The sequence below is a fragment of the Pseudozyma flocculosa genome (genome assembly GCF_000417875.1).
Source record: "Pseudozyma flocculosa PF-1 unplaced genomic scaffold scaffold00003, whole genome shotgun sequence".
NCBI lineage: Eukaryota > Fungi > Basidiomycota > Ustilaginomycetes > Ustilaginales > Ustilaginaceae > Pseudozyma > Pseudozyma flocculosa.
This window is the reverse complement of record NW_006920871.1, coordinates 142961-163900: the sequence shown is the minus strand read 5'-3', so window position 1 is coordinate 163900 and position 20940 is coordinate 142961. Positions and strand designations below refer to the sequence as shown.

The window sequence follows — 20940 nt, the reverse complement described above, 5'->3', positions numbered from 1 at the left end:
CCACACAGCCTCTCCATGGGCAAGCAGCGGCGGCGGCGGCAGCAGCAGCAGCAGGGATGTCGGGCCAGGCGCAAGCGACCAGGGCGCCGCAACAGGTGCTTCGCCACACCAAGATCTTCCGCAGCAACAAATGCCTCGTCGAGACGGCGCTCGTGTACGGCGTGCTGCTCGAGGAGCCGCACCGGATCTACCTCAAGACGAGCCAGAAGCTCAGCCAGTCGTCGGTCGTGGCGCTTCTGCGCGATGGCTACATCCTCTACAACGGCCGCGGCGGTCCGATGTCGTCTGGCTCGATCCTGCGCGAGTTTTCCGGCTGGAAGGAGCTGGTGCAGCGCGTCGAGGCCGAGGACCAGGGCGGCGACGGGATGCTGGCGCTGGTGGCGTCGCTCGAGGACCTCTTCCGGTGCGACGACTTCCTCGACCGCCTCGACTCGCTCAAGTCGCGCTTCAGCGCCACGGAAAAGGACGCCAGCATCGTGCTGACGACGTGCCACCAGTCCAAGGGCCTCGAGTGGGACCGCGTCGTGGTGGCCGACGACTTCCGGCCTTCGTACCTGGCGGGCAAAGGGCGGCTGCAGGTCGACTCGCTCTGGCTGCAGGACGAGGTCAACCTGATGTACGTCGCCATCACGCGCGCCAAGCGCGAGCTCATCGTCTCGGGCGCCATCCGCGAGTGGCTGGCGGCCATCGACGGCCTGTGCATGCTCAAGGCCGAACGCATGGACGGCCTGACGTGCCTGGCGTGCGGCAAGGAGGGGCAGATGGGCGTGGTGCGCGTTTTTCGGCTGGGCGAGCATGACTTTGTCTTGCGGCCCAGCGGCGGCGGCGGCGGCCGCGACGCGGACGGCGAAATCGGGCCCAACGCCGCTCCTCGCCGTCCCGATGGTATGGTCGCGGCAGACGACGGTGACGACGACAGCGACAGCGACGATCGTGGTCCGGCGCCGCCGTACAAGAAGGCCGTGGGCTGCTTTGCCTGTCTTGACGCGCATCGGATGGAACTCGACGAGGATGTGGTCCAGTTCCTCGATCTCTACCGGCAGACGCAGCACAAGGCAGCGACGGCGGCGGCGGCTGCAGAACGAGCCTCGTCGTCGAGGGCAGGCGAACAAACCACTTCGAGGACCGCCAGCACCAGCAGCAGCAACGGCGGCGGCGGTACCACGGGTGCGACTACCAGAGCGATCACGGCCATACCGCCTCCGGCCGCACCGGCGCAGGCTACCACCATCGTGGACCGGACAAAGGTGCCGCTCCTGGTGCACCCGCAGCGCCAGGCCAATTGGGACCGCATCCAGGTCGAGACGGTCAATACGGTGCTGCGGTGGTGCTGCCTCGAGCGCTACCCGGGTCTCTTGCCCGATCCGTACCGCCTCGACGATCCCCGAGCAGATCGCGGGGGGCGCGAGTAGGTCAGAGGATCCGACCCAAACGGAGCGGAGCTGGACGACGACGACGCGGAGGAAGCCGACGGATCTCCCTGGATCCCCTGGTCCAGACTCGATCCGAGCCGGGCCGTTCCGAGCCGATCGGCATCGGATCGATCGACGAAATGTGATCCCCCATTGTACTTTTTTCCTCCCCCATGCCCTCTCATCACCCCTTGTATTCTACCCCATCACCGCAGCCACCCAAGTCGACGACGACGACGGCGGCGGCGGCGGCCTCTCGTCGCTCCATACACCTGGCCCGCCTGCCGACGGCGAGATTAGGAACAGGTGCTGTTGGCGAGTCAGCCGGCCAGCCACGCACCTTGGAGCCGACTGCCCAACGTGGACGAAGATGATGCGCGAGCGCACGCCCGCCCGCTGCACCTGGGAGGAGGAGGTGAGACGGCACCGACGAGAACCCAGATACCCATTTTGGATGACAACGAGACGTGAGTGAGAAGGACGGTGATGACAGCCAGCGAGGCGGGCGAGACGAGAACGAGAACAAGTACCCCTCCGTCTTGACGGGGCGAGGCGGCGAGGCGCTTGCGACGACGGTGGGGGGCTCAGACGCCAGCCATGCCAAACATGCCGGTGGCGTCTCGGACGCGGGCAATGTCGTTGGCCGAGAGGTGGTGCTTTTGCGAGAGGAAAAAGTCTTCAAAGATGCGCTCCACCTCTGCATCGCCGGGCGTTCGGCCGTGCGGACCCGGGCTGGCGGCTCCTGCTTCGGCCGCCGAGGGGACAGAGAACTGCAGCTCCAGGTAGGATCGGAGGCCCGTCCAGAATTCGGTGCTGGGTTGATTGGCGGGCGTGGCGCACGGATAGAAGGGAGATGATCGCACGCGTCAGTCTTTCTCTGTTCTGCCAAATGGATGGGTCGCCCGCCAAGTTGCGAGAAGCGAGCGGCTGGCTCGAGAGACGTACGATCGGATGCGGTTCTCGTGCAGCCGGGAAATCGAAGGGCTGAGGGGCGGGGGCACGGCGGTGCCCGGGTACTGGGTCGTGCCGCCGGGCTGGGCACCCGGGGTGAGTGGCTTTCCGGCATTCTTTGCCGCCATGCCCGACAGGCTGTCGTCGTCGGTGGTCAGGGTGAGTTCGGGTATCGAGACGCCCGAGGCGGTGCGGTTGTGCGACGCGCGGCTGCCCGAGCCCGTCGTCAGGATGGGTGCCGGCGCCTGCAGATCCGATGACGATGAAGATGGCGCCGCCGCTGCTGCTGCTGCCGCCTCTGCTGGCTTGCTATCCGTCGATGGCGATTGGTTGCTCAGGGACTGCAGGCGCGGTAGGCGAGGTGGTGGTGGTTGAGAGCGGATCAGCTGTCTTTGCACGGGCGACGTGCGAGATTGTAGCTGCGGCGTCGGACTCACCTCGTACTGCTTTACGGTGTAAGTCTTTTGGGAAAAGGCGTGGAGCTGGGCGATCTCGTCCTTGAGGAGCGCGTTGACTACGCAGGGGTCCAAACGGGCAGAGTAGGGGGCGATGGCGAGCAAGGGGCGATGGCGAGCAAGGGGCGATGGCGAGCAGGGGGTCAGCTGGGTGTGAGTCGATGGAGCCAGATGTGGGGCGCAGGAGGAAGTGCCTCTGTCCTGCTGCCTCACCCATGCGATGTCTCTTGATGGTGGGCAGGCTATAGGTAGCAAATCGGAGCCAAGGGGAGCCAGGGAGGTCAGAGAGAGGTCAGGACCGTTTGGGCGACGTCGATACGAGGAGCAAGGGAGCTGATGCGCACCCTTCAAATGCGTCGCTGACGATGACGACGTCGTAGGCCTGTCGGAGGGAGGGAGAAAGCGAGAGCGAGACGGCGATAAGGGGTCAGGCTACTTTGCGCCGCCGTCGCTGCCCATATCGCGAGGGTGGCCCACCTGACCGCAACCGCCGGAGACGTCCGAGACGACCTGTTGGCGTCGGAGGGGCGAGGCAAGGAGAGGGAGGATCGATCAGCGCGCTGAGTGCGACGGCATGCGAGAACGAGGGGGGCGGGGGTTGGCGTGCTCACCAACGTCGAGACCTTGTCGACCTTTTCCCGAATGGCCGACTCGAGTTGCTGCGACGAGACCATGGTGGGCTGGCGGACGAGCTGGGAGTTGGACGGGGCGCTGTGTAGGGTGAGGCCGAAATGGGGTGCTAGGTGTGGCTGAGCGGGATGGTTGGTGGCGATGGTGCTGGATGTCGACGTCGAAGCCGGAGCGAGGGTGGCGGTTATCAGATTGAGGGCGGCGAAGAGGGCGGGCGAGGCTCGAGCAGGCGGGCAGCGGCGGCTTGCAATTGGAATTGGCTGCCTGGCCTGGCCTGGCCTGCCAGAGTGCCAGTCGGGCTGCGCCAATACAAAAGAAAAAGAGTGTGCCGCGCCGCAAGCTGCCGTGGACGCGGGCCATTTGTAATGCATGGCCCAGGCCCGCTCCAAGCGGCGAGGCGGGCGCGCGCACAGGCCAACCAACCGGCGGCCCAGACCAACACTCCTCGGCGCCTTCCTTGATTCTTTCCAGCCTCTTGACCACCTCGACCAACACCTCATTCCTCCAGCAACGCCAGCTTCACAGCTCCCATAGACCGGCAGGCGCAGGTGCTGGCTCGCACGCCGCCCGCTCATCATCGTGTCGCTCCTCGTTTGCCGCCCGACGATTAGGGCGGCCACCGCTGCCCGCTCCCCGCTGCTGTCCTACCCACCGCCCGTCTTCCTCCGTCGTCACAGCCCACACCGCGCCGGCGTCTTGCCCCGCGAGCCAGCGATCCCCTCGTGTCGCCGTCACGCCATGACACGGGCCGAATGCGCTGACGGCAACAAGGCCACGCCGTCGCCACCGGTCGTCGCCTGCGTCCAGCTAGACTCGAAGCACGCCGACATCGACGCCAACATCGCAACCGTCAGGCGCCTCGTCGACGGTCTGGACAGCGACCAGCAGGGTCCTCGACGGCAGATCGACCTCCTCGTCCTTCCGGAACTCGCCCTGACCGGATACTGCTTCGACTCTCACGACGAAATCGAGCCGCTCCTCGAGGCTATACCACCCAGCGACGAGGCAGGCTGCGAATCCACCGCCGGTCCCACCCTCAGCCTCGTCAGCAGCCTCGCCAAGCGGTTCCAGTGCCATGTTCTCGCCGGGTTCGCCGAGCGCGGGCCGCCCATCGACCCGGCGCAGGACACAACCTCTGCAGCGGCAGCGGCGGCTGCGGCGGCGGCATTCGACGCTCGATCCACGGGCACCCGGGCCCATTGCCCACCCAACGGGACAGGGCACGCCTACAACTCGGCTCTCCTCGTCAACCCATGCGGGCAGGTAGTGCACACGTTCCGCAAGCACTTTCTCTACGACGACGACAAGCGCTGGGCCACCGAGGGTTCCGGGTTTCAGACCGTCGAGCTGCCGCGCATCGGCAGGGTGTGCGTCGCCATCTGCATGGACCTCAACCCGCACGACTTCCGCGCCCCATTCGAGGCCTACGAGCTGGCCAGCTTCTGCCGCCGCGAGCGCGTCGACCTCATCGTCGTGCCCATGGCCTGGCTCCTGCCCGCCTCGGACAGCTCGCTCTTTGAGCAGCAGCGAAAGGACCGCGGACCCAGTACGAGCAGCATCCAGTACTGGGCCCTGCGGTGCGCTCCGCTCTTCGATCCAGAAGCGGGTGCGGCGCAGGCCACCGCCGACGGAGCGGAGGCCCCACCGCGTCCCTTGACCACCGACAACACCACCTTCCTCGTCGCGGCCAACCGCACCGGCACAGAGGGCAAGTCGACGTTTGCAGGCTCCTCGTGCGTCCTCCGTATGCGGCACGGCGAGCGCCCCGAGCTCCTTGCTGCCCTAGGCGTGCATGACGAGGCCGTCCTGTGCGCCCAGCTCGAAGAGACCTGAGAGGTTCGCGGCCATGTCTCGAGAGAGGAACAAGCAAGGCAAATGCGCCCTCAGCCCCGTCCACTCGCCGACGCTCCCATCCTGGTGGCCCGGTCCTGGTCCTGGCTGACAGCGGGATCAAGCAATCGACCTCGGCGCAGGGACGGGCGTCGAGAATCGAGAATTCATATCGTAAAAGTACAGCGGCGGGTGAGTGGTCTTTCCATCCAGACTCCACCTCCCTCCCTCCCCCCTCTTCCCCTTGCTCGCCTGCTTGGCCAGCCCCTTGGCTTGCGGATGTGCTCAGTCTTCAAGGTCGCTCAACTCGCTGCTCTCGTCCCCACTCGCACCGCCCTTGGCAGCGCCGTCGTCGTCGTCCATCTCCTCATCCTCGTCCTCGTCCTCCTCGTCGTCGTCCTCCGACTCAGAGTGCGACGCGTTCTCGTCAGAGTCGTACCCTCCGCGCTTGGCCGCCTTCTTTTTCTTTCCCGCCGCCGTCTTGCGCTTCCGTGGCGTCGTCTTGGCCGCGCGCGGTTTCGGCGACGCCGCCTTGCGCTTCCTCGGCGTCGGGCCACGTTTCTACGGACGTCAGCAGGGACAGAACGAGGACGGCATTGTCAGCCAACCAGAGTCTCGGGCGGCGATCGAGGGATCAAGGCGCAAGGTGGTGCCGGGCCGAGGACTCACCTTTACCTTGACCTCGGACAGCGTCTGCACCAGGTCGGCGGGGAGGTACTGCCGATGCGAGATCTGCGCAGGGGCAAGGGGGAAAAACAAGAGGAAAGCAGAACAAGAGGTCGGGCGATGTCAGCTTCACGAAGCTCGCTGGGCGCCGAGCTTGCAATCTTTGGCTGGGGGTTCCCCAGCACTCGTAGTCCGACTCACCTCCCTCTGCACCTCGAGGCTGGGCAGCGGCTTGAAGATGTCGGCGGGCAGCGTAATCTTGCCCGGGTACGTCTCGTTTGTCCAGCCGTTGGCCTCGACGCGGCGCTTGATGACGAGCTGCGCCATCTCGCTGAGCGTGTACAGATTCTCGCTGGCGCCCTGGCTCTCGGCGTCGCGCACCTGCTTGACGCGGTTGGCCAGGTAGAAAAAGAGGCTGACGTTCTGCGCCGTGGCGAGGCAGTCGCAGAAAAAGTCGAGGTAGCGCACAAACTGGAGCAGCTCCTCGGTCGAGTCGCGCGAAAAGTCTGGGTGGTTGGCCAGCAGGTGGATGAAGCGCGGGAACGACACGTCGAGCAGCTTGAGCCGCAGCTCGGGCGGCAGCGAGCGCGACGTCGTGGCGCAGTAGCGCATCACCATGTTGCGGTTCTCGTCCTCGGGGTCAAAGGCGGCCAGGAAGGCCATGGCCAGGAAGCGCGGGTCGATGCGCCGCCGCGAGAGGTAGGTGAGGAGCTTGTGGAGCACCTTGCTGCGCACGTTGAAGCACTCGTCCTGCACCGTAAAGGCCAGGTGGAAGTACTCGCGCCCAATCATCTGGTCAAACACGGTGTGGCGCGCCAGCTTGAGCACGCACACGGCCGCCTGCAGCCGCATCCGCGACCGGTGCGGCGCCGGCGTCGCCAGCGCCTTGGCCTCGCCTTGGACGATGACGGTCCACAGCAGCCGGAAGACGGGCTTAGCCACGTCGCCGGCGTTGGGCGTCTCGGCAAAGGCGGCGCACCGCTTCGTCAGCACCACGAGCGACAGCAGCTTGGCCTGCAGCTCCGGCTCCACCTTGTCGTCGTCGATCCAGTCCTCGGCCTCGGCAAAGTCGTCGGCCTTGGCAGAGCTCGGCTTCGAGAGGATGTTGGCGAGCAGCGTCTTGACGACGGTGTCGGACACGTTTTCGGTGGCGTCGGGCGCGTGCTTGAACATCTGCGCCAGCGCGTGCAGGCTGGCCACCTGGCGTTCCCCCGACGTCTTGGCCAGGTCGCGCGCCAGCGTCTCGAGCACCTCCTCAACCACCTGGTAGGCCACCGAGGCCGAGTTGCCGCCGCCGCCGCCGCCGTGGTTCTGGGAGCCGCTCGCGCCCGACCGTGGTCCACCGCCACCGCCGCCCTTGCCCTTGCTGTCCTTGGCCGCCTTGGCGATGCCGGCATACCCGACGATTGCCAGCAGCTTGGCCGCAAACTTGGCCTGGAGCGGCGTGCCGCGCTGCACGTAGCGCGCCGCCCGGTCGATGGCCTTCCTGTCGAGCTGCACCTTGTCGACGTTCCAGCGCGCCACGGCCGCCAACGCCTGGAGGCTGGTCTGGACGAGAATGCGGTTGCCCTCATCGTGCAGCGACCGGCACAGCTCGGGCACGTGGGCCGCAAACATCTGCGGGCAGTGCTTGGCGACAAACTCGAGCACCTCGTTGGAGCAAGACTGAAACGCCTCCATGTCGGGCAGTTGGGCCATGCTCCTCGCTAGCACGCGCGCCTGCGACTCGGTCTCGTCGAGGCCCGCCAGCGGCTGCGACTGCGACTGCGACTCGCGGAAGACCTGGCTCGGCGTAAAGTCGTGCTTGCTCTGCTGCAGCCGCTTGACCAGCGTCGGGATCGTCGAGCGGTTGACGAGGAAAAACGAGCCGCTGCGCACAAAGACGGTCATGGTGTCGAGGATGGCCGCATTGGCGTTCTCGACGCGCCGCAGCGCATCGGCGCGCGCCTTAACCAGCGCCTTGAGCTCCTGCTGCGGGTCGAAGCACGTCTTGAGCAGCCGGTAGATGCGCGCATCGTTGAGCTTGGCAAAGGCGTGCAGGTCCGACTGGGCCCGCTGCGGGTCGCCGAACTGGGTGGCGCAGCGCCGGATGCTGTCGGCCATGGCCGCCTTGACCGCCGCCACATCCCTGTCCTTGTCGACCTCGCCGCCGTTGTAGGCCTCGCAGCACGCTACGAACTGGTCAAAGACGCTGGGTCGCTGGTAGATGAGGTTGGTCAGCCGGAAGAGCGCCTTGATCGCCTCCGGGTCGAGGAACTTCATGACCAGCAGCAGCCGGTTGGCCCAGGCCGCCTCGTCGTCGTCGGCGCTGCCGTTGGCCTGGAGCGGCAGGATGTGCTGCTCGACGGCAGCGGCCGCCGCCTGCAGCATGTCAGAGCCGCCGGCGTAGACGCACTTGAGGATCTCGGAAGCGATCCACGCAAACTGCCGCGTGGCGGCCGGGTCGTGGCTCTCGATCTCGGAAAAGGCCATGTCAAACATCTTGCCCGACGCCTCCATCGCAGCTCGGCGGACGTTGGCCTTCTTGTCCTTGCAGCGGTCGACGAGCTTGATCAGCACGCGCTTGTCGACGTGGTGGAGCGCCGTCTCGTAGTCGAGGCTGCCCAGCGTCTTGGCCATGGCGGCACGCACCCGCTCGTCGGGCTCCAGCAGCTTCTGCTCGAGGATGGGCGTCAGGTCGCCGCGCAGCTCCGGGTGGTTGATGAGCAGGTTGCGGGTCGCCTCGACCCACACGGTGCGCAGCGTGGCGCTCTTGTCGTTTGCACGCCCGAGCCATGCCTTCCAGGTGGCCGAGTACTTCTGCGCCAGGTCACCGCCGGCGCCCGTCGACGAGGGCCGCTCCGCAAACATCTGGCCGAGCACCTTCGTGGCGAGGATGCGCAGCTGCGCGTCTTCGGCCTTGAGCTCCTCCTCGAGCTGCGGGATCACGTTGAGCAGCAGCGTGGGCACCGAGCGGTTGATCTGCATGATGAGCGAGTGCGCCGTCTGCAGCGCCTCCATCCGCTCGTCCTGGTCGTCTTCGCGCGACGCCGACACAATCACCTCGGTGAAGTACTGTGGCGAGGATCAGGACCCAAAAAGGGCGGAGGCATCGCGGGTGTCAGTCGAGATTCCGCGCGCGCCGCTTGACGCCAACATGTGGGGCGGCGAGTCGACCGGGTCTGCTCACCTGCGCAATGTACTTTTGCAGCTTGTCGCGGGTGGCCGAGCATACCTCGACGGCCATGCGATGGGCGGCGGCATTGTGCTTGACGGCCTTTGTGCCAAAGTTGGCCAGCAGCAGCTCGAGCACCTCGGTCGGCAGCGTCTGGCACTCGTCGATGAGCGCCACCAGCACGTCGATCATGCACAGCTCGACGTTCTTGGAGAGGTCGGGACGCGCCTGGTCAAAGAAGCCCTTGAAGTACTCGGTCATGAGCTCATCGGCGTTGCTGAGGTCGCACACCAGCACGACGCTCTTGATGTGGCTCAGGCTCTCGAGCAGGTAGAAGTGCTCCGAGTACTGCGGCGACGACGGCTTGGCGAGGCCCGCGGTGAGCTGGTGGATGAAGAACTGAAAGATGTCCTGCAGACGGCAAGAGGTGGCGAGGCGCAGTGATAGGTACGGGCAGGGGCGGAAGGGGCAGTCAGTAGCTGGAACGGGAGCGCGGACGAGGTTCCGCTCCGCCTCTGGCGGCTCGCTCGACGGCGGCAACTCACTCTGAGCTCAGTCTGGGTGTAGGGGGCGTTCGGAGCGTAGAGGCGGAGCATGTCTGCGAGGCAGCACGCCACGTAGGCCTTGACGGCCTTGTCCTTGTGAAGCATGAGGGCGGTGCTGACGAGCTCCTTGCGGACCTCGTCGAGCGAGCGGACGTCGCAGTAGTCCTGGTCCATTTCGCTCAGCTCGGCGCGCACGGCCTTGAGGCGCTTGAGCAGGGTATCTGTGGATCCGCCCTTTTGGTAGAGCTTGCCCCGGTTCGAGAGCTTGACCAGGCTCTCGGAGCGGGTCTGGGTCTGGGTCGCCATGGTGTCAGGGCGGTCGGGCGTGTTGTTGCGCCGTGCTGTGGGTGTGGGTGGTCCGGGTACCGGGACGGGGAGGGCAGCGGCAGCGGTGGCGTGCAGCGTGCGCTGCAACCAGCGCGGTGCGGCTCAGCAGGCCTCTTCCAGAGCCACAAAGGGACAGAGATGGACGAGAGTCGCTGAAGCTACTACTGCTGCGGCTGATGAGGCTGATCAGTCCGTGTCCGAGGGGTGCGGAGGCGTCTTCCCTGTTGGATGTCGCCGCTCTGCTGATGCGAGCCCGAGGCTTGGTCGTAGGGCCGCTCTCCGTTGTGCCACAGCGAGCGAGGCAGGGTCGAGATGGGGACCGGAACAGGAGCGAGGCGGTGTAGTAGGCAGGGTGGCGAGCGAAGAGAGGAGGAGACGTGCAGGGGCAGGAGGAGGGCGTCAACGAATGAAAGGTGGTGATGCGGATGGTGAAAACGGACGAGGCGCGCTCGACCAGCCTAGCCACCTCTGGCAGCCCTGGCCAGCCCTGGCCCGCCCCGCCGGCTGCTCTCCTTCCGCTGGCCCAAGCGAGGGGGCGCGCTGGCCCAGGACGCGACGCGCGCAAAGTCACAGAGGCCTGGCAGGCTGGCCCGCACTTCAGACTTCAGGGTCCTAGGCCTCCTCTCTTTGCTGGCTGCGCCTTGCTTCCAACCTCGTTTCTCAGCTCGTACTCAGCGAGCGCCACCTCGCCGGCCTCGATGCCCACGAGGTCTTCGCACTTGACAGACATCGCACTCGCTTTGTTCGCAGGTGTGGCGACTTTTCGCACGCCGGTGAAAGAGAGACGATCGACAAGGCGGCGGTGGCTCCTCGACAATTATCGACACGATCACATTTGCATCCGCGCTGCTGCTTCGACGAGAATCTTCACGCTGCGATGCTGCCTTGGCCACCCTCCCTTAGCGCCTGGGTCACGATGGCGCTCTCCCTCTCGAGCTCCTCGAGCGTCCGCTTCACCGACCGTCCCGCCTCGCCGCCTTCGTTGCGTCGGCCAAAGCCAATCTCGAGCTCCCGCAGCGCCTGCACCAGAACCTGCTTGGCGAACGCGAGCCTGGCATCCGTCGGAATGACCGGTGGCTGCCGCAGGATCGACGGAATCGACGAGGGCCGGCTGACGAGCCGCTGGGCCGCCGACGGCGAGGTCGACGAGGGCTGGGCTGACGACGCCGCCACAGGTTGCTGCTGAATCTCGACCAGCGACAGCTTGCCCAGCGTGGCCAGCGCAATGGCCCTGGCCGGGTGTCCCTCGACGTAGACTGGCCCGCCTTCGGCTGAGGACCCCAGGGTAGACGCTTGGCAGCCTGCAGCGATCAGCATGCCCAGCCTCGTCGCCTCTTCGAAAAAGTAGGCAGTGGCGTCGGTGTCGATGCTTGGCCCTTCTCTCGGTGCCAGTTTGCGATCCTGGCCCTGAGACGCCGGTCTTGTGTCGCCAGGCGCCGCTGGAAGGCTCGACGAGCCGAGCTCGATCAGCGCCTGCTGTGCGACCCGCATCAGATCGAAGAGCGGCTGAGACGAGGGCGGATATTGGTCGACCAGCGCCGGAAGGAGCTGCGAGCACGCTTGCCACGCTGCTGCCGCATCGCCCTCTGCCAGCAAGCTCCGGGCCTCGCGCGTCGCCTCTGCCGCTTGACGGACTTCCTCGGCCAGCACCGATGGGTCCAGCCGGGCCGCCTTCCGGCACTTGTTGCAAACCAGCGGCGTCGAGGCATCTCGGGCGTCCGTGCTCGGTCGACTGATCCAGCCTCCGCACTTTTGCGGGCACCAGACCGCCTCTCGCGGGTCTCGCCACTTGGACGACATCTTGACCGCTGAGCCGTCGCCTCCGGCCCCACCCACGCTTCCGACAGCGAGCGACTGCTGTTGCTTGAGCGTCCGCCGACACAATGGGCAGCGACACTGGAAGAGGTAGCGCTCTTGGAGCGCCTGCTGTCGGTCGACGAACCGATCAGAGACGTCGATGTACGAGATGTGCACCTCATCGCCCGGCTGGATATCGCGAAGGGCCACCAGATGCATCGGCCCGTTTGCATCCGGACCCTTTGGGCCGTCATGCGTAGCGCCGTTCGAGGGAAAGACGAGCGCGGCATTGGGGCAGCAGGAGTGGTTGAGGAGCGCGGCAGTGAGATCGAGGCAGACGCCGATGCTGTTGAGCTCCGAGTCGGTCAGCGCGAACGAGTTGGTAGCGAACTGCGGCATAAAACGCAGGGCTCGAGTCAGGGCATCAGCAAGGCGGGCCCGCCAGCCAACCAGACAGCCAGGCGGCGACATCGTCATACTTCGACTCACCTTGCAGACCGCATCCATCAGCGACGAGGCCGAGCCCATGCCGAGATCCTGCAACACCTGTCGCTGCTTGCTCGGCAGCTCCTCCAGGCTGACAGCCTGGCTGGCACCCAGGAAGTGTGCGAGGCTGACCGACACCGCAGCGAGGTCCTGGAGCTTGCCCTGATCCATGCCGGCTTTGTGGGACTGAAGCCGGTCGATCTGCTCTCGGACGGTGCTGTTGCCGGCCTTCTTTCGCGCCCAGGCGAGACGAGCCATGGCGCGGATTGCGGGACCGGGAGCCGTGTCCGAGCCACCCTCTGGCTGCTCGTCGCTCGAGCTGTCGACCGCCATCTCGTCGTCGTCCTCGCCGTCCTCGCCGTCGTCCTCGCCGTCCTCGCCGTCGTCACCGTCGCCGTCGCCTCCAGCTGTCGCCGCTCTCTTTGCCCGTCGCTGCTGCCTAGCTTCCCTAGCCTGCTGCTTCCTGGCCGAGCGTGCTTCGGCCCGCAGCTTGGCGTAGGATCTCAGCGCCTTGCACTCTTCTCGATGCTGTTGCCAATCTCCCCGTTGGCAGTCGATGTTGCAGTACTTGACCACCTTGCAGGCCGAACACCGCATCAGCGAGGTAGCCGACGAGGTCGATGCTTGCTGGGCGTGAGCAGGGTAACTCGGGTCGACGGCGGCGGCGGCGGCGCGATGGCAATGGGAGCATCGCTTAGCGAGCTCATCAGTGGCGAGCGCCGAGGTCGTCGGGCGGAGGCGAAGGAGGATGTCGCCTGGACGGTCACGGGGGAACCAGGACGAAGCACCGCGAGTCAGCTCGCCGAGCAGCTGAGGGGCCGCATGGATGGACGTGACAGCCAGGATACTCACCAGGTCGACAAGTCGCTGGCTGCGACGAAGTTGGCTGCCAAAAGACGCCCCTGCCCTTTCCTTCGACCGTCCTGACCACCAGGGAATCGTTCTCGGCCAGGCGCCAGCTGCTGGGTCCGGCCGCCGCTGCACTCGGACCGGCCTCTGCACCGGTATCGGGAAGCTCAGGGGCTGGTTCGGATTTTGATGTTCGTGGTTCAGATAAAGTGGGCGCCGTCGTCGTCGTCTTCGTCGTTGTCACGGTAGGCTCAGCGCCGCAGATGTCCCCTGAGCCAGCTGAGGGATGCGCTGCCGTTGGGGCCGTAGGGGCGAAGCGAGGCGCCCTCCTCGCCTCGCGCTGCTGCTTGAGGGCTGCAAAGGACGACATGGTCCGGTGGCTGACCGTAGCGGGTGGCTCAAGGGCCGTTTGCTCGACGAAGGGGGACAGAGAGGAGATGAGAGGATGGACGGAAGTGTTGTTGTTGGGTATGGCCAGACGTGGTCGGGCCAAACGAACCTCGCCCCCTCGGGTTCCTCGAGCTTCTTCTTGTGCCGGCCTCCACCTTTGCTGCCGGGCGGCGCCGTCTTGCGGCCGAGAAGGAGCGTGAAGCAAGCTGACCCGCCAGGCCAGGCAGGTCTGCCAGACCTCATTTATGCGAGCGGCAGTCGACGCGTTCAAGCAAAGAGGTGATCTCAAAAAGGCAGGCCTGGCCGGCCAGCCCAGCCGGACGAGCGGGAAGGTGGAAAATCGCTCGACTTTGGGCTTGCTTGACCGCGTAGAGTGGCGCGACGGCCTGGAGGCGGGCCCAAGTGACGAGGCGAGAGGGGGCGATGGGCCTGTCCCTACCCTCGTCCATCCTCTCAATAACCTCCCTCTGGCCTCCCGATAGATCACCGGGACCGGCTGCGTTGTGCCACCCACCCACCTCCATCTCATCCGTCTACTCACTGTTACCGATTGGTTGCCCCCCTCTCGACCTGCCGCAGCGCCGCAGCCCGCCCGCCCGTCTGCTCTTGCTCGCTCCTATCCCGCATCTCGACGGCGCCTCGGGACCCCTATCCCCAGCCCACACCACCAGCCATCCATACTCCGCATCCGCATCGCAACCAGCTGCCCATCCGCTATCCGCCATTCGCCGCCCGGTCACCATCGACTTCCGCCTCGTCGACACTTGGCACCTGCCGCCGTTCCGCCCGCCACACCCATCCGTCCGCTCCAGCTAGCCATCCACCTCGCCTACCGAGCTAACGCACTTGACCGACATCCGGTCAGCGCATCCGGCGGCCTCGATTTACGTCTTGCCGTCGACTCTTCTTGCCGTCGTGTCGCCTCTGGACATCAACTCTACCAGGTCCGCATCGCAAAATACCCCGCTCAGCATCCATTGAATCAACCTCGGCGCTGCGACGGTACGACCCCTTCTACCACTCCTCTTCATCATCGAATCGACATCCAGCCATCCGCTTTTCTCATCAACCTACACGGCAAACATTCAACTATCTGGATCGACCCTTCCAGCAGCCCGCCAGCCAAGGACCTCACGGCCCATCGTCGACGGCCTCGGCGGCTTCGCAGCCTCCCGTGGCACGCACGACCGGCAGCAGCATATCCACCAGTCGGGGCTGCTCTCTCCAAGGCCTCTGCCAGCTTGACCTCTGGAAACTGCTCCGCCGACGCTTCTTCAACGCTGCCGGTACCATTGTAGCAGGGACGAATCGACCCCTCGACAACTCCCCCCCTCTTGATCATGGCCACCGAGCAGGACATGCTCTCCCCGCCTCTGAGCGGGCGCGCTCACAAGTCGCAGGAGCCCCGCATCGCGGCGGCGGGCGTCATCGCGGCCCACGGCGCCCTCAACGCCGTCTGCCAGCGCAAGGAGAGCTCGCTGCACCGGGGCATGTCTGCCGGAGTGCACCACCTCGGCTATGCGCCCGAGTTCGCCAACGGTGCCGGAGATCGGTCCGCCGCCGCCGTCGCCATCGGCAGTCCTGGAAAGAAGCGCGGCAGCTCCATGAGCAAGGCCGAGGACAGGATGCTGACTCCTCCGCTCAGCCGCGACACGCGCATGGACGGTGGAAGGACCGGCTCGACGCCGGGCTCGAGGTCGCTCTCGGATGGCGAGCTCGATGTGCACGTCGCCAGCACCTCTTACCGACCAACGGCACGCGGCGACCACGGCGCTGACGCCAGCCTCGAGTCCGCACAGGTTCGCAGCAGGAAGAGGCAAAGAGGGCCCGTGGCATCGGCAGAGTCGGACGACGAAGAAAACCCCTTCATGGCGCGCCCCCGACCCTCGTCGTCATCGTCATCGTCTTCGCGTCACCAGCTCGCCCAGACTCGCTCATCATACGTCGAGCCCGATTTCGTCTCGGATGACGAGGAGATGAGGGGCGCAGGCGAGAACGAGTCGGACGACGGCGAGACCACGCCGCGACCGGCCACCAGGGCGAGGCTGGCGCTGCCGACAGGCGACCACGTGCGGGTAGACAGCCAGGACGTCTCGGCGCTGCGGCCCATCCGGGACACGCCGATGAACCCGTTCCTCGAGGGCGGGCCCGCAGACTCGGGTCTCGAGGGACCCCGAGCCGGCCAGGCACGCGCCAGAGCCCAGGCGTTCCCGGGCAAGGAAAGGGGCAAGATCACCTACGTCTTTCGCGGCCAGCGCGTCGTCTACGCGGATCCAGAGTATGACTCTGACGACTCGGATGAGGCCTACCAGCGGACAGGGCAGCGGCCTCCTCGGCTGCAGCCAAAGCTACTCTTCCCCGCGGCATCGTCGTCGTCGTCGAGCAGGCCCGCGCCCTCGGCCTCGACCCAGGCGGGACCGTCAAAGCCTCGGGGAGGACTGTTTGCCGCCGAGATCGCGGCAAGGGAGTCTGCCAAGCGGAAGGCACAAGGGCCGCCAGGCTGGCCGAGCGAGGCGAGCGCGAGGCTGCAGGCAATGACTGGGAGCAGCATCGAGCGAGAGCGCGAGGCGGAGGTGACCCGGCACGCGCAGGAGCGTCCGCACGGGCACGGGGCCCACGCCGGACTGCTTCCGCCGGCATCGACATGGAACACTGGGCCACGTTCGCAGCACCCGACCGGGGAAGGCTCGACGTCGAAGAGCGCGTCGGCCGACGATCGAAGCGCATTGCTTGCCAGGCTCGAGGAGGCCGGGTGGAGCGAAGAGGATGGCGAGGGCGAGGTCGACGAGCACTACGCCGACAACGTCGCCGTCGGCGCATCGACAGCCGCTGGCCAGCACGAAGCGGTCCTCATGGATGCGGATTTGACGGGTGGGGCTGAACGGGCGAGCAAGCGGCCCCGGTTCGAGGCTCATCCTCACGGGCATCAGCGTTACGAGGCGCAAGGTGCGACAAGCTCGTACGGCGATGGTCGGGCCCACGCCTCCGCCGCCGACCACACCGCCGCCACCGCGACCGCCGCTACTACCGCCGACCGGCGCGGTCCCGGGCTGATGGCCGCGTTCCAGGAAGCTCGGGGCGGCATGGCCAACGGCGGAAGCGGTGGCGTTGGTGCGCCCGTCCACGGCCGAGGGCTGGCGCAGCGCATGAGGCGCAGATAGGCCACCCAGAGACGGCTGCCCTCTTCAGATCGACTTAGCACCATCGCATCAGGATCCCTGCCCGCCCTCGAAGCGCCTCGGCGTCCTCAGTAGTAGTCTCTGTCCCCCTCTTGTACCTTCTCAAGCATCCCCCTCTCACGCATGTTCCCCCTGATCCCGCAAGTGTACGTGTCAAGCATGCCATCTCAATCCACGTAGCTAGTCCAGTCAGGCCAGTCGACGACGAAACCGCAGCCGCTTTTCCTTAGCAGAGTAGGTGTAGTATACCAACCCAATCCAACCCCATCATTGCCCCCCTCCACCCGCCCGTTCAAAGCCAAAGTGGTTACGCCACACAATCAGTAGTAGATGGCGAGACCGAGCCCGCCTAAGCCAAGCCATGCCATGCCGTGCCGTGCCGTGCCGCGCCATGTCGGTCTGCCTGCCTCGGGGGGAAGCGGAGAGGCGAGGAGCGGGGGTTCGGGAAGCAGCAAGGCCGAACGTGCATTCGGTCGATGGGATCGACTGGACGGGTCGGACCGTCATGTCCGAGGCCGAGAGATGTGCGAGATGTCAAGCAAGCTTGCAAGGAGCTTCGAGGTCTGGCCTGCTCGTGCTTGTGCTCGAAGCGATGGATGGGACTGGGGACGAGGGGCTGCACCCGGAAAGGTCACGAAGAGAGGCGGGCCTGCCTGGTCGCGGGGCGGGGCAGGGCAAGGTGCGAGACCCTGCCTGCCAGCTGGCCCCAGCCTAGCCTGCTGGCCGTCGTCTCCGCCCCGCATCCGTAGGCGGTTTTGCGGGCAAGAACAAAGACGTCGGTCGGTCGGTCGACCGGTCCGCACGGCAAGGGGCAGCCAGACAGGCCAGGCCAGGCCGGTGGGAAAAGGGTTGAGCCCGACGTACGCTTGCTTGGCTGCCGCGCGGGTCAGGATTTGACGGGCGGCCAGGCCAGGCTGTGCCAGGCCAGGCAGGTTGACCCATGACTCGAAGCGCGGTCCGGAGAGGCAGGCTAGGCCTGGCAGGCAGAGGCGGGTCGGGGTCGGCTCAGGTCAGATCTTGCCAGCAGGCTGGCGCAGGGCGGGGGAAGAACTGGAAAAAAAAGGGCCAAGCCAGCCAGCCAGCCAAGCTAGGCGATCGCTCGAGGTCCTGCGCCCACCGGTCTTCTGTCGCCCCCTCTTTTCCCCCTTTCACCACCAAATCGACAGAGGAGAGCGCCTGCCACGCAGCAGAACAAAGAGACAGAAGAGAGAGAAAGAGAGCCGCGTGAGTACCAGCGCTGACCAGATCCAAAGAGAGAAGCCATGCGCAAAAGGAGGCAGGCAGGCAGGCAGGCGAGCGGGCGGGCGGGCGTCCAGCCGGTGCGAGCCGGTCCACCTTGGTCCGCTACCCAGCAAGCCGCAGCATCTACTGTACCCTAACTCGGCGGAGCATCTCGGGATCCCAGCCGGGTCGTCATCGTCGTCGTCGTCGTCGTCTGCTGTGCCGTGCGCGACACCCAGGCCGAAGCCCTTGACCCTTGCCCGTGACCCTGCCTGGTCCTTGCTGGCTGCCTGCCCCTCTTCTTGCCTGCCCGGCAACGCAAGAGGCCGAGCTGTTCGCCGCGAATGACATCCTCGCCTGCCTTGTGCCCGCCGCGCTAACATCCACCCCGTCCCCCCTCCCCTGCCCTCGCCGCCTCCTCTCGCTGCGCTCCACCTGGACCCCACACCCATGTCCCATCCGTCCATCCACCTCCGCCATCGACGACGTCTGCAGCCTTCGCCCTCGCCCTCACCTTCGCCCTCACTCACCCGCCGCCCTCCGCCCTCTGACTCGCGCGCCAGCCTACTAGCCGCTCATCCTCCCCCCCGCCCCCGTCCCCGTCCCGGGTCCTTCAATCTCAAAAGCCCTCTCGTGCACCCCTCGGCCAGCCGAGCCTGCCCTCTCGTCCACCATGTCCATCTTCCACTCCAGCGTCCGCCTCGCCGCCAGCGCCACCACCGCCACCGCTACCTCGTCCCTGACCTCGTCCTCGTCCTCGCACGCCGTCACCACCGCCCTCCGCCACTCGGCCACCTTCGCGACCGCCGCTGCAGCCTCGACCATGTCCGCATCGACATCGACGCCAAGACCCCGCGCCTCGTCTCCCTCTTCCTCGTCGTCGTCCCTGGGCAGCCGCCGCTCGTCGTCGCCCACCAACATGGCCGTCGACGCAAACGCCTACTCGTCGTCGTACGCCACCACGGCCTCGGTCGGCAGCTCGCGCGGCTTCGCCTCGTCGTCTTCCCCGTCGTCGTCGTCGTCGTCGTCCTACAAGCCCGTGCTGACGACAAAGACCATCAACCCCAACGTGCTCAAGACCGAGTACGCCGTGCGCGGCGAGCTGAGCAACCGCGCCAACAAGTACGCCCAGCTCATCGCCGACGGCAAGGCCAAGCAGGAGGGCCTCCCCTTTGACTCGGTCGTCACCGCCAACATTGGCAACCCGCAGCAACAGCCCTTCCTGGCGCAGAAGCCGCTCACCTTTTGGCGGCAGGTGGCTGCGCTGACCGAGCTGCCGGAGCTCATGGACACGCCGGGCATGGACAAGGTCTTCCCCGCCGACGTCCAGGAGCGCGCCCGGCTGCTCCTCGAGGACGTGGGCAGCGTCGGCGCCTACTCGCACTCCAAGGGCGCCTCGGTGGTGCGCAAGCACATTGCCGAGTTCATCGAGGAGCGCGACGGCTACCCGGCCGACCCGGAGCTCATCTACCTCACCTCGGGCGCGTCGGGCGGCGTCCAGCTGCTGATGCAGGTGCTCATTGCGTCGCGCGATACGGGCATCATGATCCCCATCCCGCAGTACCCGCTCTACTCGGCCACGCTGGCGCTGTACGACGCCACGCCGGTCGAGTACGACCTCAACCCCTTCGACGACTGGAGCCTGGATGTCGAGGCCATGGCGAGGAGCATCGACGAGGCGCGCGCCCGCGGCACCGACGTCCGCGCCCTGGTCATCATCAACCCGGGCAACCCGACGGGCCAGTGCCTGCTCGAGCAAAACATCCGCGACCTGGTGCGCATGGCGCACGACAAGCGCATCGTGCTGCTGGCCGACGAGGTGTACCAGGCCAACATCTACCAGCCCGAGACGCGGCCGTTTGTGTCGTTCAAGAAGGTGGTGCGCGATTTCAGCAAGTCGAGCGACGCCGCCGAGCGCCGCATCGCCGACGAGGTCGAGCTGGTGTCGTTCCACTCGATCTCCAAGGGCGTGTCGGGCGAGTGCGGCCGGCGCGGCGGCTACTTTGAGCTGGTCAACATCGACGCCGCCGTCGAGGCCGAGGTGTACAAGATGGCCAGCATCTCGCTTTGCCCGTCGCTGCAGGGCCAGATTGGCGTCGACATGCTGGTCAAGCCGCCGCGCGAGGGCGAGCCGTCGTACGACGTCTACCGGCGCGAGACCGAGGCGATCCACGCGACGCTGCTGGAGCGCTCGGAAAAGATGGCGGCCAAGTTTGATGCGCTGCCGGGCGTCGAGGTGCAGCCGGCCCAGGGCGCCCTCTACCTCTTCCCGCGCGTGACGCTGCCGCCGCGCGCCCACGACGAGGCGAGGAAGCGCGGCAAAAAGGTCGACGAGTTCTACTGCCTCGAGATGCTCGACAAGACGGGCATCTGCGTCGTGCCCGGCAGCGGGTTTGGCAAGATGCCCGAGAGGGACACGGGCGCCTGCTTTTTCCGCACCACGGTGCTGGCAAAGGAGACGGACAGCTTCATCGAGCGCTACGGCAAGTTCCACACCGAGTTCCTCGAGACGTACAAGTAGCGAGCAAGCAGCCGTAGCCGCAGCCTTAGCAGCCGTAGCCTGAGCAGCCACAGCCGCAGCAGCCGCAGCCAGCAGCCAGCAGCTGCATCCCCGCGAGACCCGACCCGATCAGAGCCGCTTGCCCCGCTTGCTCCTTGCTGTACTGCCGCCCGAGGAACGATCGATCGTCATGGGATCGAGGTCTGTATTCGCTAGAGAACCACTTCGTTTGCCCCCGCTTCTCCATTGACACGTCATAGATTGGGTTCTTTAATCGATTCGGCGAGTGTGAGAAGCGGTGGTGGTGTTACATGGTCTGCTCTGTCTCTCGTTCGAACGTCGTCATACAGCCTTTGCCCCGGATCCTTTCCCTGCCGTCGCTGCGGGGGTGGGTGACTGCTGCTGCGAAGAGGAAGAGGAAGAGGCGGGCACGGCCTGATCGGTTTCCTGGAAGCCGAGGTTTTTCATGTCGTCCTTGTCCATCAATCCCCTGGAGCGAAGAGAGGGAGAGAGAGAGAGAGAGAGAGAGAAGGTAAACGTACGTAGTC

General features: G+C 66.2%; 8 protein-coding genes across 8 annotated transcripts in view; 4 read left to right on the top strand and 4 right to left on the bottom strand.

Moving 5' to 3' along the window:
* The window catches only part of PFL1_01180 (uncharacterized protein), a gene marked incomplete at both ends in the record, with an annotated part of 3682 nt that extends 2270 nt beyond the window's left edge, over window positions 1–1412 (top strand). The window contains one exon of the mRNA XM_007878683.1: window positions 28–1412. Within this exon, the coding sequence (XP_007876874.1) occupies window positions 28–1412 (1385 nt within the window). The remainder of the gene's footprint in view (window positions 1–27) is intronic.
* A 584-nt stretch (window positions 1413–1996) lies between these two features.
* PFL1_01179 (uncharacterized protein) lies at window positions 1997–3492 on the bottom strand (the record flags this gene model as incomplete). Its single annotated transcript, XM_007878682.1, has 7 exons — window positions 1997–2225; window positions 2358–2704; window positions 2801–2877; window positions 3032–3060; window positions 3163–3200; window positions 3296–3328; window positions 3430–3492. The coding sequence occupies 7 exons, from the start codon at window positions 3490–3492 to the stop codon at window positions 1997–1999; spliced, it is 816 nt and encodes a 271-aa protein (XP_007876873.1).
* A 694-nt stretch (window positions 3493–4186) lies between these two features.
* Window positions 4187–5281, top strand: PFL1_01178 (uncharacterized protein; the record flags this gene model as incomplete). Its single annotated transcript, XM_007878681.1, has 1 exon — window positions 4187–5281. One exon carries the CDS (start codon window positions 4187–4189, stop codon window positions 5279–5281), a length of 1095 nt encoding a protein of 364 aa, XP_007876872.1.
* Window positions 5282–6073: 792 nt separating this feature from the next.
* PFL1_01177 (uncharacterized protein) lies at window positions 6074–9949 on the bottom strand (the record flags this gene model as incomplete). The annotated part of the gene is made up of 3 exons (XM_007878680.1): window positions 6074–8998; window positions 9114–9509; window positions 9644–9949. 3 exons carry the CDS (start codon window positions 9947–9949, stop codon window positions 6074–6076), a joined length of 3627 nt encoding a protein of 1208 aa, XP_007876871.1.
* An 888-nt stretch (window positions 9950–10837) lies between these two features.
* On the bottom strand, window positions 10838–13472 carry PFL1_01176 (uncharacterized protein; the record flags this gene model as incomplete). The annotated part of the gene is made up of 3 exons (XM_007878679.1): window positions 10838–12157; window positions 12257–13008; window positions 13106–13472. The coding sequence occupies 3 exons, from the start codon at window positions 13470–13472 to the stop codon at window positions 10838–10840; spliced, it is 2439 nt and encodes an 812-aa protein (XP_007876870.1).
* A 1360-nt stretch (window positions 13473–14832) lies between these two features.
* On the top strand, window positions 14833–16653 carry PFL1_01175 (uncharacterized protein; the record flags this gene model as incomplete). Its single annotated transcript, XM_007878678.1, has 1 exon — window positions 14833–16653. One exon carries the CDS (start codon window positions 14833–14835, stop codon window positions 16651–16653), a length of 1821 nt encoding a protein of 606 aa, XP_007876869.1.
* Window positions 16654–18565: 1912 nt separating this feature from the next.
* On the top strand, window positions 18566–20413 carry PFL1_01174 (uncharacterized protein; the record flags this gene model as incomplete). Its single annotated transcript, XM_007878677.1, has 1 exon — window positions 18566–20413. One exon carries the CDS (start codon window positions 18566–18568, stop codon window positions 20411–20413), a length of 1848 nt encoding a protein of 615 aa, XP_007876868.1.
* Window positions 20414–20734: 321 nt separating this feature from the next.
* Window positions 20735–20940, bottom strand: part of PFL1_01173 (uncharacterized protein) — a gene marked incomplete at both ends in the record, with an annotated part of 1389 nt that continues 1183 nt past the window's right edge. Inside the window, one exon of the mRNA XM_007878676.1 lies at window positions 20735–20882. Within this exon, the coding sequence (XP_007876867.1) occupies window positions 20735–20882 (148 nt within the window). The remainder of the gene's footprint in view (window positions 20883–20940) is intronic.